Source organism: Aedes aegypti, chromosome 1 (assembly GCF_002204515.2).
Source record: "Aedes aegypti strain LVP_AGWG chromosome 1, AaegL5.0 Primary Assembly, whole genome shotgun sequence".
Classification (NCBI taxonomy): domain Eukaryota; kingdom Metazoa; phylum Arthropoda; class Insecta; order Diptera; family Culicidae; genus Aedes; species Aedes aegypti.
This window is the reverse complement of record NC_035107.1, coordinates 233,183,032-233,203,308: the sequence shown is the minus strand read 5'-3', so window position 1 is coordinate 233,203,308 and position 20,277 is coordinate 233,183,032. Positions and strand designations below refer to the sequence as shown.

Genomic DNA, 20,277 nt, shown 5'->3' with positions numbered 1-20,277 from the left:
AGAATACCTCTGCATCTTCATGGTTGTCACGGGAAAGTTTTTGTTAGTGAGAAAGTTTCAGAGGCTATAAAATCTGGATTCACCATGAAAAGTGATGCGACTCATGTAACCTCAATTACATATGTCAATAGATGACACGAAAGAAGACGTAATATAAAAAATGTCGACCACTATGGTGACGAACTATTCAAAAAACTTGTAAATCCTAAAGCAGACATGTGTGTTGTGTTTTTATGTTTCGGTCGCTAGGTTAATAGAGGAATGTTTGTGATATCCATTATAATTGAAGACCGTGTAGACTTCTACATCTCCATAATAATCAAAGGAAGAAGAGACCTCTTTCAGTAGGTTGGATTCAGAAGCTATATCATTTAATAGATAGCCATTTATCAGTATCTATAGAAAACACCGACACTAATAATTACAAAAACAAAAGGATATGTATGTTAATTTCAATTCGTTATATAAAAAAAGAATAAGAATATGCCGACACTGATAGTGGCCAACTAATCAATGTTTTTTTCCTAAGTAAATCAATAACCGTAACATTAAAACAATTGTCTCAAATGAAATCTGTGTTTACATCTTCAATTCTTCTGAAAGATGGGCATGGCACGAGCTCACCATTTGATAATCCATCGTTAATAGGGCAGTTGCTAATCATTTTCAATTTCCGCAGAGTGTGTTCTTCAGAAGAGTTGTAGCTGAAGGAATGATGTACAAATTTTAACGTTACAAGTTTAGAATTCTTGTTATTTTTAAGTTAAAAGCAAACACAGTAGTTTCTCGATGTTGTAAGTGCTCAGTTTTCTATCGCTTGATTATATCACTTTCCCTTTTGGCACGATTTACTGCTTCATTATATCACGTCACAAAAATAGAACCATATGTCAGATTTTCATATATTTTAAGTTGACTATGACTCTAAACAGGGTTTTCCAAATGGTGATCCACAGACCCCTAGGGGCCTGCTCAGGGGAAACGTGCAGCCATTGAGAGTAAGTGACATTTTTCTTTATTGATGAATGAATGTGAGCAATCTCTTTCTTAGTTTGCTACAAGAAAACATTATTGAGGTGTTGCAAATTTGTTATGCATAAAATGTTTGAACAAATTAAATTTATTTAAATCTTTCAACTACCGTCAGACGGGGCTACTTTTGAATTTATTTGCAGCATAAATATTAATCTGAGCAATTTTGTATCTTCAGCTCTTTTCTAACCAATGTATGCTCTATCTCTAGGATGAAATTGTTTTGGAACAACATCAACAACAACAGGATAAACAAGGAAAAAGTCCATGTTAATATTTACAAGGTATAACATTGGCTATGCTGACATGGTTCGATTTTTTTTCCAAGTCGTGGAAAGTTATTGGGAGCATAAAAAACTATCGAATCGTTATGTTTCATAAAAAGTTGTGATAGTGTATTGCTAAAAACTGCTGTTTTATTCAAAAAGTTGATCAAAGGTCTTAATTTATTGACTTTTATTTAGTTATAAAGTTTTGGTTTGTATATTTTACAACATAAAAAAATTTGAATAAATGTTTGAAAAAGTGAATAGACATACAACACACATATTTCAATACGTACCAACGGCAGGTTCACAACATAATCTTAAAAAAAAAATCTGTAATATTTTTCATGAATTTGCAGTATAAAACAATTGCTTCTTCTATTTCTCAAATAAACTACTCTGAAGCCAGTTCTTAACTGCTAAGAAGCTAAAAGCATATAACAAAAGCAAACTTTTACTCATTTACGATCTTGCAAAATGTTAGTTCATAGGTTGCGTTTTAAATGAAAAGTACTTTTAAGTTACAGGTATTGTGATCCTTCTACATACTGTTTATAACATGAATAGAAAAAGAAGAATAGAAAATACAGTTTATGTACATTACTCAATAGCCGCTCTTTTACTAGCGCTGCCTTCCCTGAACGTTAAACCTAATGTCGGAAGTAGTGCGCTGTATAGAACATCAGATGATCTATACAGCGCACTACTTCCGACATTAGGTTTAGCGTACAGGGAAAGCAGCGCTAGTAAAAAAAAGCGGAAGGCGCTATTCGGTTTAGTGCTAGAAGGGGTATATATGTGAAATTGTTTCGTGCTTTGCAATTTTCCAAATTATGTTTATCAATGAAAAAATGTTCAATAACATCACAATGGACGATAATCTATAGAATCAGTTTGAAATTTATGAGGAAAATCATTATATTGTCAATTTGTGAAAATTTCGGAAAATTTCCAAAGTATTCCCTTTTTTGTCTTGAAGGACACACTTTTTTCGCTATTCTAGCATTTTTGTTATTTCTTGATGGATTTGCTTCATTTTTTGCACATTTGTTACGTACATACATAACTTAAATATATGTAAGAATTATCAATGTCTATCCATAATTCTAAGAGTTACAAATCCTGAAAGTTGAAGAATGTGGAATTAATGTCAAAAGAAGCCCCGTTTGACGGTACATAAATATCGTTTTGACTCATATTCCGAACACTCAACGCCAACAATGACTTCAAAAGTATCTTCTTCTTCTTTCTGGCGTTACGTCCCAACTGGGACAAAGCCTGCTTCTCAGATTAGTGTTCTTATGAGCACTTCCACAGTCATTAACTGAGAGCTTTCTTTGCCGATTGACCATTTTTGCATGTGTGTATCGTGTGGCAGGTACGAAGATACTCTATGCCCTGGGAATCGAGAAAATTTCCCTTACGAAAAGATCCTCGACCAGCGGGATTCGAACCCACGACCCTCAGCATGGTCATGCTGAATAGCTGCGCGTTTACGGCTACGGCTATCTGGGCCCCAGTAGTATCTGATAGGCATGAATTAGCAGAATGTGAAAATTTCAATTTCTTCGCAAAACATAACTGTCAGTTGTTGGGTGTTAACAATTTGTAACAACATTTGATTCAAATGCCGAACACTGTATTCATTCTTTCTCATATTCCCAACACCTTGATTCAAATTCCGAACAGCACGAATAAAGTGAATGAATAATTTCGCAAATAAATTTATGTGAACTAGTTTTACTGACCTCGAACTATAGAATAATTTCAAATTCCAAAATATAAAATAGATTGAAAGACGTTTAAATTTAATTTCCTGGCAAAGAGCTGACATATTTCAGTGAAACATACAAAAACGGAGTGTTCGGAATATGTGTATGTTCGGAATTTGAGACAGAACGGTACTCTTAAACCACTCGTAGAATGCCGTTAATTTTTGGTAAGATTTCCAATAATGTATTTGTAAGTTATCTGTAATAATAATATTTGAGAGTCTCAAACGCTTAGGGGAAGTGACATTTTGGTCGGTATTGAGTTTTGTACTAAAAATCAGTTTCCATGCTTTCAAAATGTTTTCTCAATTTTATGATTTTCCTTCCAGCAGAAAATATAACATGATTCGTAGAAAATTGCCAATCATAGCTTGGTAGCTATCCATGAAACAAATAAAAATGATAAGATTCTCTTAAATGACTAGTGAAATCCTTGGAGGATATCATGGTAATTTAAAGTTCTGATTCCAGTGGACATTTTCAATGGACTTCTAGGAATGTCTTTGTCGAATTGCTGGCAAGATTTTTGTTGGTGTGTTCACCAAATATGGAGACGTACCCCGGGATCTCACTCCCGGCACTTTTGATTTACTTCAGCTGGGGGTTTTATGCTCAGATTTTGTAACACTTCTGGACAAACATTTCAAAAGGGCACATCGACATTGGTAAACATTGGCTTTGCAAGTCGCTGTTGAGCCCAATTCAACTCGATCACGCTCTCCAATATCACTATCTGGAAAAGCTAACACCAATCTTTTTGATAGTGGTGTTAGTTTGCGTGGGCGGGCTAAAAGGGGCTCAACAGCAACGTTTCTAAAAAAAGCCTCAAGACCTCTTGGGCCCTTTTCAAATGTTGGTTCAGACTTTGTCCCATGTATAAGCTCATTTTACTGCCAACTTTTGACAATTTGTGGCATAAGTAGTTATTTATTCTACTAACCATGCATGACTGTTTTGCATTTGGATAAGAACCTTTTATGAAGTTTCTTATCGGGCTTAGTTTAATCTTCTCCAAAGTATAATATCAGAATTCTTGTATTATCTGCGGCAGATTGAAATATTGCATTTTGATATACCTGTCAAGTGTCAAGTATATTTTTAAAATTATTCCAAGATTCTGTAGTTTACATAAATCCATTTTTGGGAGTCCACGGTATTTATGTAGAACTTCAAAGGAGTCACAGCTTCAAAAGGTTTGGAATTACTGTACTAAGCAACCAACATACTCCCGTTGGCAGATTATTAATAACTACCAAAAAGCTAAACATTACATATAATTTACAATTGGATTAGATGGACAAATTGATGTGAAGATTTGCGAAAAAGTTACACGTCTTCTCAGTGAGACTCGAACTCACGACTCCCCGATCTCTAGTTGGAGTGCGTTACCACTACGCCATGAGAGGACTCATGAACGCAGAAGTTACCCTGAATTTGATTTCAGCTCAATAATCACGTGATCTGAAATCGAATTCAGGTTAACTTCTGCGTTCATGAGTCCTCTCATGGCGTATTGGTAACGCGCCCCAACTAGAGATCGGGGAGTCGTGAGTTCGAGTCTCACTGAGAAGACGTGTAACTTTTTCGCAAATCTTCACATCAATTTGTCCATCTAATTCAATTGCAAATTATATGTAATGTTTAGCTTTTCGGTAGTTGTTAAACTTCCACTCGGCTGGTTGGCCGTAAACCACGATTCATAATTAAAAAACAAGGTTAATAATATTATTAATATATGTTATATTTTTACAACATGACTTATTTGAAATTTTGACCTTTACTGATAAAACATGGTTTGTAGCCATTTTGTTAGTATGATATCCTCGGGACTCTGTCAGCTACTGGCCGAATTTAGGATATTGACAAATTAAATAAAAATATTCGAAATATTCTTAAGGTCAACCCGCTGTTTAATCTGTCAGAATAGATTTGTTGAGTTCAAAAGAAGAGTCAGATCGAAAATGTCAAAAAAAAACAAAAAATAACTTCAATCAAAACAATTTGATTCGAAAATTAAACAATAAATGTACATCAGCTTAACCAACGAATTAAAAAAAAATGCAAAACTTAATTACAAACAACTACTCTCGAAACATCATATAGGGTTTCAATGCTAGTAATGGACCCCTTAGTAGCTGAAATTCATATACGACGCTTTTTTGCAATGATATCTCAGACGGATATACGTTTTGTGGAGTCGAAAAACAAGTTCAATGTCTTCACTTCATAGTACGCCTATGAAACATACTAAACTGTTGCCCGAATGCCTATTATGGACCCCGGGAGGGTCCATAGGAATGTTTACAAATTTGACGTTTCCTATTATGGACCCTCCATTTGATTCCCATGTAATCCGGCTCGCTGCCGACATGCCTATTATGGACCCACCTGGAAATGCTAATTATGGACCCTCTTGTGTGGTTTCTTTTACAAAACTGTTCAAATATCTGTATTAATGCAGCTCAAACCAAATATTTTGCCTGAAACAGCTGACTTACAATGCAATCGAAGTTCCCCCGGTGAATTTTCATAGGAAATAGGATTCTTATTGTTAATTTATGTTTTTCTGTAGGGGGTCCATAATACGCAAAGGGTTCATAACCGGGATCGACTCCCTACGTCTGAAATCTACAAAAACAGAGAAACTTTTTTTCCTCCTAAATCGTCGACTCGGATCATTGTGCGTTGGGGACGGTGTAAAAAACAATCCCAACCCAGATCCACTCCGAATCCCAGTCGAAATGGGTTCTGTGGTATGCTAAAGGCGTTCCTTAACTAAGTCACTAAGTGCGGTTGGTGCAGTTCTACAAAAGTTGCTATCTCCACTGTTGGTAGAGACAAATTAAATTTGAGCTGCTTCGTTAAAGGTTCTTCTCCCCTTGGTTAGTTGGCGCAGCGCAGCACGCGATTCTTGCCCGGGTAATTCGAGGGGAAAATCGGTTTTGCAGAAAATTGCAGCTTCGTGTGATGAGATTCAAGGTAGATTCGGGATTAAGCCTAGTTAAACGGGGAGCTCAAGTTTGAAGCATCATATTATACGTTTTATTTTACAGAAGGGAAAACAAACCTAATGGCAGGCAAGTAAATAGAGCTGCTCAACATTCAATCACATGAGGTGAGGAAAGTAAGTGGGATGCATTATGCGTTGCTAAAACATTGTTTGTTTAGTATTTCGAACACAGTAACGATTAAGGAGGTAATGAATCGAAGTCATAACTCAAATATTCAAAACCATAAATCTGTAGAACCACTAGAAATTTTCACCAACAACAAGTGACCAAACTGTCGAGTTTTAAATGTCAATCACTCTCAGTTAATAACAGGGAATGTGCGTATAAGAACACCAACCTGAGATGAAGGCTCCATCCCGGTTGGGACGTAACGTCAGAGAGAAAAAGAAAAGGCATTAATAGAATACACACAGTAAAAAGGAAACACAATAATAATAAAAAAATCAACAAAGAATCAAGGCAAAGGATCAAGCACTATTAGTATTGCTCCGAGAGTTTTTTGTGAAAAAAACGTTCAGGAACACCCATAATTTGTCCATCTCTACCACGCGTAATGAGTTAATTAATTTAATAACCATGCGGATTGGATTACCGAACAGCTCAGTATAAGCGTCAATTTATTTTGAATTAAGCATTATTAACTACTACATCTTCAATCAAAATGCCATATTGAAATATATGGAAGACTTTGTTTGTTTATGATCACTTTTTCAGTAGTAGGGTGCAGGCAGAGCTACTTGGGCACTTCCACGCAATTTTATTCTCATGAAATTTCTTCAAAATGCAATTTTATTGTCATGAAATTTCTTCAGGTATGATTGTGTAACTAATTTAATTCTGAGTGATTTGTTTCAATCAGAAAAAAAAACTGCAGATGGTTACTCAATGGATCCATTTTTGAGTGTTCTTATTTGTTTTTTTTTTTTATTTGTGTGTAAAAGATCCCCATAATCTCCTATGTTATAGGATTTCAATACTGTATCAACTGAATAAACAATTTAGTACATAATAAATTTAATTCGGAGATATATGTTCAATTAATTATGAAAGAAATCGTTTTTAGGGGAATTGGGGCAAAAATAGCCAAAAAACTACATGCTCCCACTATCTCCTATCAATGAGGCTAACGGCAATCGATCATTTAGATCAATATGGTTTACCCAAACTATCGCACATCGTTTGGAAATGTTTGGAATCTGTGATATAAGAAGGTAAATTATTCACAATATTTTGCATAGAGCATAAATAATTATCATACATATTCTAAAAAATTTAATACAACTTATTTCTGCAAGCTATATTCATGATTATTAGACTATTTAAAAATTTATTTTAATATAAAACACGTTGAAAAAATTTAAAACAAAAATTTCTCTTTCAAAATATTGCATTGTACATTTGGCCCCATAATCCCCTAAATTTCCATCTTTTTATAACGTTCTCTGTGAAACATTGTTGAATGGACTAGAAATGATGGATTTCATGGGAAATAATCTCCACAATAAAACAGTTTTACTCAAAACAACATGAAAATCCAAAATTTTCAAGGAATCGGGGCAAAACGGGCACCATAGCTAATCCCAGAGTGGCTCCACATTCATGAAACCATCACCAATCGATTCTTGAGAAAATTTCCTTTCGAATGAGCTATAAAACTTATTTTTTATCTTTCTATTGTGGAAGTTATCAATTTTTTCCACCTTTGGGCTCGGAATTCCCCAATGTGCATTGTTTTGTTTTCGTTGGATCGGGTTGTTATTAAATAGTGCATCGCATTTCGATACCCTTTTGTGAGCGTATAGGTACGTGTTGAATCGACGACCGGCCGAAGACGAACGAGTGGCAATCGAAGTGAGTTTACGGTATGGTGGGGTTCGCAAAGTACACGCGTCGCACAGTGGGGAATTTGAAGATAAATTGAATATTTTTGGATTAATAAGATGTTTACATATTATAAATTCACGTGATAAATGGAAGCAGAATCCAAATTCGTTTTATATTTTATTATTGGAAACAGTATTGTTTTTTTTTTCTAAACACAGCACGCTATTCGTACACAGCATTACTATGGAGCTTCAACTTATTGGTCAACCGGAGCCTTTAGGTAGACATTTCTCGCATAACTTATGATCTCGCCCTAAAAGCCATTGGTAACAATGTGTGTAGCTCGTTGTTTCTGAGCAAAAGAAAGAATAACCATCCAAATCAAATTTCCAATTGCAAATTTTAACGTTACGTAATAAACAAACGCTGCTTAACCAAACGGACGCAAAGGTAAAGAATATAAGTATGACACTTCCTGGCAGAGCTACATTGCTAAGTATGCCTTGGGTTTACTTATTGTGTAATACAATAAATCATACCTTTTATATTCTTCTACATTCAACCTATCACAGAAGATGGTTGGTATTCAAATAATTTCAAACCTGTCTTTCCGTTAGTTACACGGAAAATAAATTACAAATGTTCGAGAAAAAATAAAAACCTAGTAGTTCCAAAAGTACCGTGAAAACTCAAATTTTTATTATTGCTAAAAATCAGGTACAAAAAGAATTACAAAGAAAAATTAAAAAAAAGATAGGTATGTTTAAAAATAAAGATTTTTTTTCTGGAATTTCTCAGAGATTTTTGTGTCAGATAAAAGCTATAGATAAATATGTATATCAACTTTGTTTCAAAAAGCTTGTTCGCAAATATTATTTATCTCCACACGCTATGTCTAAACCAGCAGATTATACAAATCGAATATACCTCGGATTTTTTTCCGCTAGAGTTCAGAAATTGGGTTATGTTTACATAATCGGAATTAAAATATTCCGATATTCCATCGGCAAAATTTAGATTTTTTTTTCCACTTTTTAGCTATTTTTTCATAGACAGACTATGGAAATCAATAAAAATCACGTTTTCCTACACATTTCACCGATAGAATATTTTGTAGCCTTCCGATTATGAAATTATAGACCAAATACTGATGTCTAGCGGGACAAAATCCGAGGTACATTCGATTTGCATAATCTGCGTGCTCCATCACATATGTCTTTGTTATGAAATTAATCTAATATCTTATATGTATGAATCTGTGAGAAACTTACTGCTGAAAATTTATTTATTATCGCACTACTCAGTTGTGAAATAAAATCAATTCTGCAACCAAGTGTTCAAAGCGCAAGACTGTAGACATAATATAAACTTCAGATTGAAACAGAATCTTTCGGATTTAAGAAAATAATGCTCAGTGGAGCTGAATCTCCAATGGAAATTGAATTATTTATTTAAGGGGAACTACAGAAACACTACACATGATCAACGAAGATTAAGCACAACGAGCTACAGAAAGGCCACCCAGCTACAAAATGTTATCACAAAACTTTCGCAAAGGAATATCGACAACTCCATTGAACGTGAATGGATCTTACTTGGAAACTGAAAGAAGGACATGGCAAGTTTACTGATGGAGCTCTTATCAATGAAACAGACCCACCACAGACTGTGAATGTTATGGCGCTATCATGAATGCTCGTCATGACTCATCTACCCAAGTAACCACAAGCACCAGTAATAGGCCCTAAATCAGTATCATAGATGCATAGAGGCATTATAATAGCTGACACATCTAACAATACCACTTGAATCGCATAGAAACCCTATTACTGCATCATTAATGCTTCTAGGCCTGATGCAAACATGCATTTAATAAGCACTAAACCGGCTCTTAATTTGCATATAGGGCATGTTTCGATGCTATCCAGTGTTTTGACAAGTACACCACCTGCTCAGTGTTTGCTGTGACTGTGAGCAGTGATGGTTCAAATTGGTCTATTTTCCCCACAACAATATTCATCTGCCAATTCAACAATCCAATCCAATTTCCGTATTTACTAAACTTAGTGTGCTAAAAAAAAAATACTTATTCGTGGTATCATACTAATAAGCTAGACCTTCAATATTTTGAGTTATATTGATTCTAAAATGTTGTTGTAACATTTACTTTGATAAACTGGTTATAAATTTTGAACTCATAAAAGAAAAAAAATACGTATAAATTTATGTAATTATTCAAGTTTCAAGCGCTGTAAAATTTTCAATAAAATCGATGGAAACAGAGTCAGATCTAGTACTCCTAGTACGGACTAAGAATCATATGAGGTTACATTCAAACTAAAAAGACCTTATTTCATGTGTGGGTCAAGTTCGTTAGCTACCTTCCAAATACGGTTCATTCTCCGCAAACGATTACTCATCCACACAGATATTCCGAAACCGATCTTTCAAGTTTACAAAAACCAGTCCACCCAAAATTTGACCTCAAACAGCGCTAAAAAATCCCTTCTGCTCATCCTAATTAAAAGCCCATCGATCTCAACCTGGCAGAACGAGAAATTCACTTCCTCATTGCCGTTTCCCATTCAAGTCTTCCCCTTTTTATGCCATCACTTTCTGAAGCAGGGAAAAGGGTTGGCCATAAATGATTCACAACATACTACACAGCCAAGTAACAAAATAGCACTTGGATTTACCCTGCATGCTAATATAGTGCTATTAAACAGCGAACATGCTTTATATTAGCCTTATGAACCTAAACAGGTGAATAAGTTGGCTAGTAGTAACTTGGGTACAACATTGCAAAAACGTTCAAAATTGTCAAGTCGTTCGTGGATGCTCCCTCATCTGCCCGCAACGTGAGATTCTTGTTTACTGGATGTCCTCCTCTTGTGCCCTCGCGGTGCGAACCTTTCGGTTGAATCTCCGCGCCGCCCTTGGCCATCCGCTGGAAAACCAGCAGAGGGAGCAACTTTTTCCCGGCGAGATGTCGCGCAACCTTTTGCTCTCTTTCTTTTATTTCGTTCCCTTTGCCACTCTATACCTACCAGTAGAAGAGGAAGCCGGTTTCGCAGCAGCAGCAGCGCACACAGGAGTAATTTGGATTCAATCATGGGCACAATTATTTTCTGCCTATAATGATCTTCTTATGCTTCCTAATAAGGTTTAAATTCATCACATTTAAAGAATGGAAATTCTGAAACATCTATATTCATATCATATACAACTATAAATTCCAATTTATATATTTTATTATAATTATTTCATTTATTATATGCTGGGTTTTGAGGGAGTGCATTAGGGCATCAGAGAAGTCACAGATGGACGATGTAGTAGGGTGTCAGCTGGAGTCTAGGGGAATGTGCCGTAACATCCTTGTACTACAGGTTGCTACTTAAAAATGACTTTAATGTAATTGTCCTTGGTTACTACAGTAGGCTACAGCGAATGAAATGAAGCGTCGGATGTAATATTATTTTGTTTGTCCTCCCTAAACATATGGAAGCTGGAATTTTGTTTTTGATGTATCTGGAAACTTTATTAACAAATCGCTGATTTTTTATTTTTATTCAAATTATTTGTTTATTTTTATCATTCTTCCCTCGACCAGCCTAATATCATCAGTAGGACAAATATTCAAAAGAAAATTATATGTCGGCCGATATAATACCGCATGCATTCAGATGCTGTTTCACTGCGTCATATTTTATTGTTACTACCATTTTATTTTCATATTATTCTATATATTATAATCTGTTCTACTATATAACATATCACTATAATTGAATTTATCATGTTTTGGGGAGGGAGGGAGCATCAGGGCATCATTGAATTTACAACTGGACAATGAAGTGGAGTGCCAATCGGAGTCAGGAGGAAAAGTGTTAGTCCTTCGCGTATAGTACTTTTCTCCCCAACAGTTGTAAAAGATTTGACGCGTCCTTCTTCTAACAAACCTTTCCGTGGAATGCTCGACAAGTATTGCAAATTCTAATAATCAATCTGTTGGATCATATGGCTGGAAGGAGATTCTCTATTTCCCGCGGGTTTCGCGTAAGTGTTTCTACTTACGGGTCCGCCACCCCCCTTTTGGCCCTTCATACAGCGATATGTTGAATGCAGATTGGTAATAAAATTTGACCTTACTGTTGAGTAGAGCCGCATGCAGAGCAAGACTCAAGCAAGGATTGGTGGCTACCTACATACATACATAATGATCTTCTTATGCTTCTTCTTCCTAATAGCATATACGTTCTCACTGGGACAGAGTCTGCTTCTCAGCATAGTGTTCTTATGAGCACTTCCACGGTTATTAACTGAGAGCTTTCTTTGCCAAAGTTGCCCAGGGAAGTCAATGAAATTTCCTTTACGAAAAGACGCGGACTCTAACCACTCAGCTAAGAAGGGGCCCTAGGCCCCTTATGCCTCTATGAAGTCTAAAAATTGGTATAGCACCTATCAGTAAATGTATCCGAAAGCATTCCATTTTCGTGCATTTTTGATGACTGTTCATCAAATTAGTGAAAATAGTTCTACTTGGAACATGGAAGTGAGCCTCTGGCTGTTAAACAAACGATGAAACAAATTTGATTTTCCCACAGTTCATAAATATTTTAAATCATTTCACGCGTAATTTTACAAAAGGACCTATCTACTAATCTCTTGGTTTACTTTCTTCTCAATCAATAACTGAGCAACATTAACCTTTACTGTTGCGTTTTTTTTTGTGTGAAACGCTAGCCAAGAACATTGATTACATTAGACATTACTATATATCGAAGGCTATGGTAAAAAACTTCACAAAAGCTTTGGTATTGCACTCAGTGCTATAAGCATTCGACATTTATCGCGATGTTCGGTTGCACTGCTATAATCGAAAGAGAGCTAGAGATGAGGTAATCTCTTTACATACACTTTAATGTATTTCATATTGTAACACCTTTGGATGGAAAAAAATAATTGGATCCTTAAATTTTCCCTAAAATAAAATTGACGATACCATATATAGCACCATGTCATTTCTGCATACATTGAGGCTATTTCTTCCATACATATTTATAGTATACTATTCAATTAATAAAAAAACAACATTATATAGATAATAGCCAACAATATGATTAGGTTTTTTTGTATCTTATAGGCACTTGTCAGTAAATTTGAATATAATAGCAACTAGTGGGTATACCAAACATTAAAAGTGCTAAAAGCTGAAGGTGGTTTTAATTTCGGTAAAAGTGCAATTTAATTCAAATGTAGACATTAGTTTATCGTTGAACTAAAACAGTTCTTCCTGGAATGAGAATATTTGGTCTTTGGTGCCAAGAGAGAGAGAAAGAGGTTGGACACGACTTCAACTTACTGCCATTTCAAGACAAGTGTAGATGAAAATCTGATTTCCACACACTAAGAAAATATTTTGAATTTTGAACGATTTGTTTATCTAATGTTTTCTAAAATGACGTGACATTTAAGCACCTCAAACAAATTTCTTATAAATCGCTCTAATTCTTTGTCAGGGGACACATGCAATAAAAATCTAAAAATACGCTTTTTCGAACTACGTATAGGAAATTTGAATAGAATCAAAAAAGGCCTATTGTCAATTTGAAATGGTCAGAAACAAATCCTTATGTTAACGTTAAAAATGGATGAATCAAAACTATATCTTGCCCATCGAAAAGTATGATTTACTCAAGTAACTATAAAATGTGTTATTTTAACTCCTATTGCAATGCCTCATAAGACATACATAACTGCATTATATTAGTAGAAAACTATATAAAGTTTTCGAATTTAACCAACTATTCTCTAGCAGAACCAAATTAATGTTTATGAAAATTTATGTGAAACATCTATGATGCAAAGTGCTTGAGCTAAATACGTACAAATATATTGATTAAAAACAGTGTTGCGATGGATCTTCTTCGTGAACAATGATCGACGCATCTTCGCGATCCAACATTCGCCAAAATTCATTTTTCATTTTTGCGTCACGAAAGGCATCGCAAAAAGCGAACGCATGCAACCCCGAAGAAGCGAAATGAACACACCGATAAGTGGTCCGCGAAGCCTTTCCACCCTTTCCACTCGTAGGATTCATTTATCATTCTCCTGATTCATTGCAAGGTTGCTTCTTCTCGTAAAGTCAAGCAAACACTCCACGCTAAGCCAGCTCCACGCAGCGCATGTGTTAAAACTATACAGAATGAGACAACCAATGCAGAACTGGCTGACTGAGTTAAAATCCTGTGTAGGTCGCACTCATTCTGTGAGTTGCCGACGTGTTGCCTTCGGCTGGATCGATGGAAACGGAACTGACAATGATCTCCCGCGCGGCAGCAAAAGCCGGGATGGTCGCAAATTCGAAAGTTTTTTCCCCATTTGCTTCCGCTTCGGCTATTCAAATGAAAAAAATGTCTAAAAAACTTTAAAGTTAGAATGTTTTTTTATGTTTTCAGAAGCAAAACAAAAATGGAAGCGAATTTCGCATTCCAAGCGTTCCTCCTCTGTGCGCATTTCACTCATAGGCCAGGGGAAGTGGTTCACCTAGAGTGAATTTATAGCAGAGAAAAAGTAGATTTTGTATGAATTTTGACAGGAAAATGAATGACAAGTTCATCCACTTCTCCTGGCCTATTCAGTTTTGTTTACCACCGTTTGCACAAAACTGTGTACAGCCCCTTTGCACAGAATCTGTGTTGCACGAAAAGTGGCCAATTTTGTGCGCTCGGCATTCATTTTTGAGCGGAGCAAGTTTAGCGTGATTGTTGCGAGCCTGCATGAAGATGATCGAAATGACTATTTTCCTGCTCTTCGCGAAGAGCAGGCAGCGTGGATCATACCGTTCACATTACCAAGCGATGGAAAATCACCCGATGATAGCGTCGGGAGAAACAGCGATCCGAAAATGAAACACGAACGAATAAAGCGCCCGAACGGTAGTTTGTGTTTATTCGCAGATTCTGTTTTGATGCCGACGAAAATTCATCGTGCCTCGCGTTTCCGATCGTTATTCAGCAACATTGATTAAAAATATTTTTTAGATCTGTGTAAAAGATCATTAGTTCAAAAATCATATTACGAGTAGTATCTAATATCCCCTAAAGAAAAACCTAAAACACAAAAATATTTGGTTTGTATAAAAAAATCTGTGATTCTCGTTATCGATGTCGTTCTGGGACACCAACATGCATAGCATAGCATAGACTGACTGAACATGTCAATGGTTGCTACTCCGTGATTGATCGGAACTGGTAATAATTGCACTGCGATCCAAATGAATAAGGGATGGGACTTTTCGCTTACTCTCGGAGTGCAATTTGAGCAGATCTAATATTATTGAGTCAGTTGGGATGGGGAAGGAATGTTAGGGTGTAATGATTGTTGCTTCTAGAGACCGAGAATACCTCTGCATCTCCACAATCATCACGGGAAGGGTGTTTATTAGTGAAACAGGAAAAGATCTGGGAGTCACCTTTGGTCGGTGATACGATCCATAGAGAAAGAGGAAAAATACGACTTATACTTAAAGCTAATTTATATTTTTGTCTCGAGAAAATTTTGGTAAAAGATTCAAAATAAACGTCAATATAGATGTCGATCCATTCAAAAGAAGTTTTTATTAATGGTGAAAAGAGAAAAATAGGGAGCCGGATCCTATTCTTTGCACTTTTGATTTACTTCGGCAGTGGGGTTTTTTGAAAGCTACAGAGTTCATATTTGGCAACAATATGCGTCGTACTAAAATGCTTCTTTGTGCAAAGTTTGATCTTACCCTATAAGCCATTGCACAGTGAGAAAATCGGGCTACAAAACGCGACTAAATGCAATATCTCAGCTGGGTAATGGTTTCAGGAAATGATTTTGACCATTCTAGATCGGAAAAAGGCTGCTGAATCGATTGGTGGCGGTCCCATTGACCGGAGACTTCGCCCTGGCCACCTAGAGCCCTGGAACCATCCTGAGTTCCTTACGGCAAGTAGAATTATTGGAACTGATATAAACTGTCATGATTTCGTTTTGCTGCGGAACAGCACACGACAATATTTTTGCATGGCGGATTTAGTGATATGAATTATTGACCATTATGGCCATTTCATGGTTCCGGAACTAACCCGGAACATCCGTAAAATTGGCAATATTGAAAAAATAAAAAGTTCTGATGGTTCCTTTGTCTCTTGTTGATTAGAAAGAAGTACTCTTCCAATTCGTATTTAGTAATCTGAATGTTTGACCATTACGGCCATTTTATGGTTCCGGAACTAACCCGGAACATCCGTAAAATTGGAATTATTGAAAAGAAAACAAACGTTCTGATAGTTCCTTTATGTCTTGTTGATAAGAGAGAAGTATTCTTACAAGTCGGATTTAGTAATCTGTATGTTTGATCGTTATGGCCATTTTACGGCTCCGGAACGAACCCGGAACATCCGTAAAATTGTAAATATTTAAAAATATGTTCTGATAGTTCCTTTGTCTCTTGTTGATTATAAAGAAGTATTCTTACAATTCGCATTTAGTAATCTGAATGTTTGACCATTACGGCCATTTTATGGTTCCGGAACTAACGCGGAACATCCGTAAAATTGCAAATATTAAAAAAAAATATGTTCTGATAGTTCCTTTGTCTCTTGTTTGTTAGAAAGAAGTACTCTTACAATTCGTATTTAGTAATCTGAATGTTTGACCATTACGGCCATTTTATGGTTCCGGAACTAACCCGGAACATCCGTAAAATTGTAAATAATAAAAAAATATGTTCTGATAGTTAGTGTTTGTTAGAAAGAAGTTCTCTTCCAATTCGTATTTAGTAATGAAATCGTAAATGGTTTTCTGTACATCGTCCAACTAGTATTCGACGATGTTGTGGATAGTTGAGGTCTTTGTTATAAGATATAATTAGTTTTCTCTTAAACGTCAAAGTTAAACAAAGTTAAAGATTTCATTTCGTAAAACAAGCATCTTCAATTCTATAGTAAATCATATGTTGTTCTTCTTGTCCGTCCTGTAAAAGGTAGTTATTTAAAACTTTCAATGGTATTCCTTCAATCTCTTATATGATGCCCCTCTTGAGACATATTTATGATAAAAAAAAACTGAATTACCAATTCGTAAACTGGTTGTTCCAAAAATTCCGATTGGTACTCAAAGAATAACATATTATGTAAATGCTACATAGAAAAAAAATATATGAAATGTGAGAATGGAAACAAAATATTTATCTTTTATTTCTTATTGTTATTTTTAAGAATTCTAGCCACATTTCTTATGCCTATAACATTAATCAAGTATGAACAATTAAACAATAAACGTTAATAAACAAAAATACAAAAAAAACTTTAAAAATCAAATACTAACGAAGAAAAATCAACAATTTTTAACAAACATTGACAAAAAAAATAAAACAAAAATGACGCTCGTCTTTCGTTATCAGACATTGAACTCTCTTCGCTAGACAATTCTTCAGAGCTTTCCTCATCCGTTTATGCTGATACCTTGTTTTCGATCTCCGTTTGATGACCTTCATAATATTGCGCCAAATCAATATCATGGTCTTCATTAGCGTTGCAATTTCGTCGTTTTTTAAACGTAGTGTACGATATTTTGATGTCAGACCACGCCAAAGCTGCAACTATAATATCGTACATGTTATCTTCCGGAGTTGTTTTTCGGGCTATGTTAGGCCTCGAAAATTTATGCCGTTTGTGCATGCGTTCACCTGCCTGCTCATCAACAAAATTCATAGTGTAAGGCTAGAATAAAAAACCAGACAATATTTTATACACTTTAAGCTAACAGTACACTTACCAATTTGGTGATGTACTCCGATAAGTGTTTGTACTTATGCAAGCAAGGTGGCAACTTTTTTATAAAAGGGAATTCTGTCAGTATGTTTTTTTTTTTCTAACTCCTCGTATAAAATTTTAAATTTCTCGGGTTTGAGCCTTTGCGATGAGAGTGCCAAACTGCTTATTATTCTTAAATTTTCCCCCTAATTTTCTATTTATTCCCAAAATATCAGAAAACGCTGTAGGATCGGAGAGTAGAAGGCGAGCAAGATTTCCGTTATTCGAGCTTCCACAACCACCTGGCTTTGGTCGGTCAACATGCGCTTTGAAACGATCTTCAAGTTTGTTTGAAATTCTTCTATGCTCTGACTGCACTTCCGGATGTTTCAATGCTGGATTATTGGGAATCCTCTTTTTGGCAGCGTTACGAATCAACCATTCCGTGGAGTTCAAACGGGAGTAAAAATATGATGGACCTATAACTACATCTGGTCCTGAAATACACACTGGACAGGCGTGGGTATTTTTATTGCCGACGATAGCATTAGCAGCTTTGTCGTCTATCACAGAATATACCGCTTCTGCAGTTATTTGAAGACGAATATTATCCACAGTGATAATCACGGGGTTAGTTTTTATTCCATTTACCTCTTCATAAAATTTGGTGAACATTTCCAATGTGATCGCATCGGTCTCTTTAGTCCAGCTTAGTGATCTTGTACGGCAGTAGAAATCTGATTGCGGGTTAGGATTGTTGTAAATTTCTTCCCCAGAACTAGTTATTAATTGTAAACACATAAAATTTTCTGATAGGGGGGAATCGTCGCTACCGAGAATACTGCCCTGGTTGTACTGAGAAATTCCAGTTGCTGAATCCAGACCCCCAGCAATCCTCATTAAGCAGTCAATTACGACTGGGGGTTTTAAGGAATTTGCAATGTAATTTAGCCTTGATCTTATAGTTGGAAGTTCCATTATTCTTCTCACATAATTTTTTATTAGGTTACGAATGGGTATACTACACGACAGGCATCCTTTTTCCCAGTTTGGACTTGAAAATGACGGTATTATTGATTTGCGGTGTTCTATCATTGCATTCCATGGCACGAGGGGCTTCAAATCAAATTCTTGTTTGATGAATTGCCGAATACCTTTGAAAAAGTTAAAATTATGTGAACTGACTCAGAATTTAAAAATAGCTGTAAAAGAGATGTATTTGCCGATAAATTTGTATTTTACTTTATGTTTCATGGGGAAATGAAATGAATATGGCTACCCTGTAGACCATTGGAACCCTATTTTTAGTTTCCAGACTTTTTCCTGGTATTGTAATTATTTTTTCCGGTTTTAAATTGTGCGTCAATTAGAAGGCTTTTTAAATTTCTAATGTTATGATTTTTTCTTCATTTGAAATGAATGATTTCTTGGAGCAATACAATTTCAACTTGCATACAATTACATGTCAATCTTGGTTCGATAAGTTGAGAAAAGATTTGAGGACTTAGTTGACATAACCAAATAAATTTAAGGACTAGTTTTATGGTACCGTAATCCGGGGTAACATTGATCATTTTTTTTAGTTTTTCTTAAATTTTTCATTTCACAATACAAATGTTACAAGTTTCATATTTTTAAAACAAGTACTGGCACCCACCGCTCCTAACTATGTACTTTATTTTGTTTTTCGAAAGATTTAAACATGTTTAAATAAATGTTTTGAGTGATTTTTTAATTCAGCTGATATGGGGTAACATTGATCACCCAAGTAAACAACGTTCGCTAATATTGAAAATGTCGTTACTTACTAAAATCAGGGCCCCTGAAGCCGAATATGAAGACCAAACTCTTACAAGTCATTTACTTTTTGAGTTATTTCAAAATTAAAAACACCTTGAACCGCGGAATACGCCTAAAAGTAGGCAATTTCCTCAGGAAATTCTACATTCGTAATAGTAATTAGTTAATGTTGCCTAATTGAATAAACTTATGAAAGATTTGACAACGGAATCGTTTTCGGCGATGCCATTTTTAGTAACACCCGCATTTTCCTTGATCACATCGTCTGCAGAACTCATGTGAGACATGAATTTTCGGTAGTGTCAGTGAAAATGATAAAAATCATTGTTTCAAAAAGTTGACAAATTTGCGCATGAACTAAACGCAATTTTGGCAAGAGAGGCACCATTCATGGTTCGAAAATGTTTCATCAATAAATCTTTATTTGAACGTTTAACAAGATGAGTCATCCCGATCAATGTTACCCCGCTGATCAATGTTACCCCGGATTACGGTACCTGCAGCAAAGTTGTAGATTTTGACAAGATGGACAAGTTTGCTTTATGTAGTTATTATGTAACAGTTTTTAATTTTCGTCTTTATGAAAGTTGCTATTACTTTCAAACTCATGATTGTAAAACTTATTCAAAATTGCATGTTGGAATAACGATATGTTTGATGTTCTGTGAAAATTTCATTCAAAAAGGTCCATAAATAACTGAAATCTAGCTTACCAAAGTTGATCAGCTTTTTTCAATATTGCTAGTTTTACGGATGTTCTGGGTTAATAACGGAATTATAAGATGAT

The 20,277-nt window shown here is 35.5% G+C and overlaps 2 protein-coding genes across 11 annotated transcripts in view; both read right to left on the bottom strand.

Moving 5' to 3' along the window:
* The window catches only part of LOC5571521 (protein doublesex), a 552,051-nt gene that overhangs the window by 473,314 nt on the left and 58,460 nt on the right, over positions 1-20,277 (bottom strand). The window lies entirely within an intron of this gene.
* On the bottom strand, positions 16,890-19,291 carry LOC110674029. The gene is made up of 2 exons (XM_021837277.1): positions 17,713-19,291; positions 16,890-17,657 (listed from the first exon to the last, which is right to left on the bottom strand). The coding sequence occupies exon 1, from the start codon at positions 18,783-18,785 to the stop codon at positions 17,829-17,831; it is 957 nt and encodes a 318-aa protein (XP_021692969.1). The 5' UTR covers positions 18,786-19,291; the 3' UTR covers positions 16,890-17,657; positions 17,713-17,828.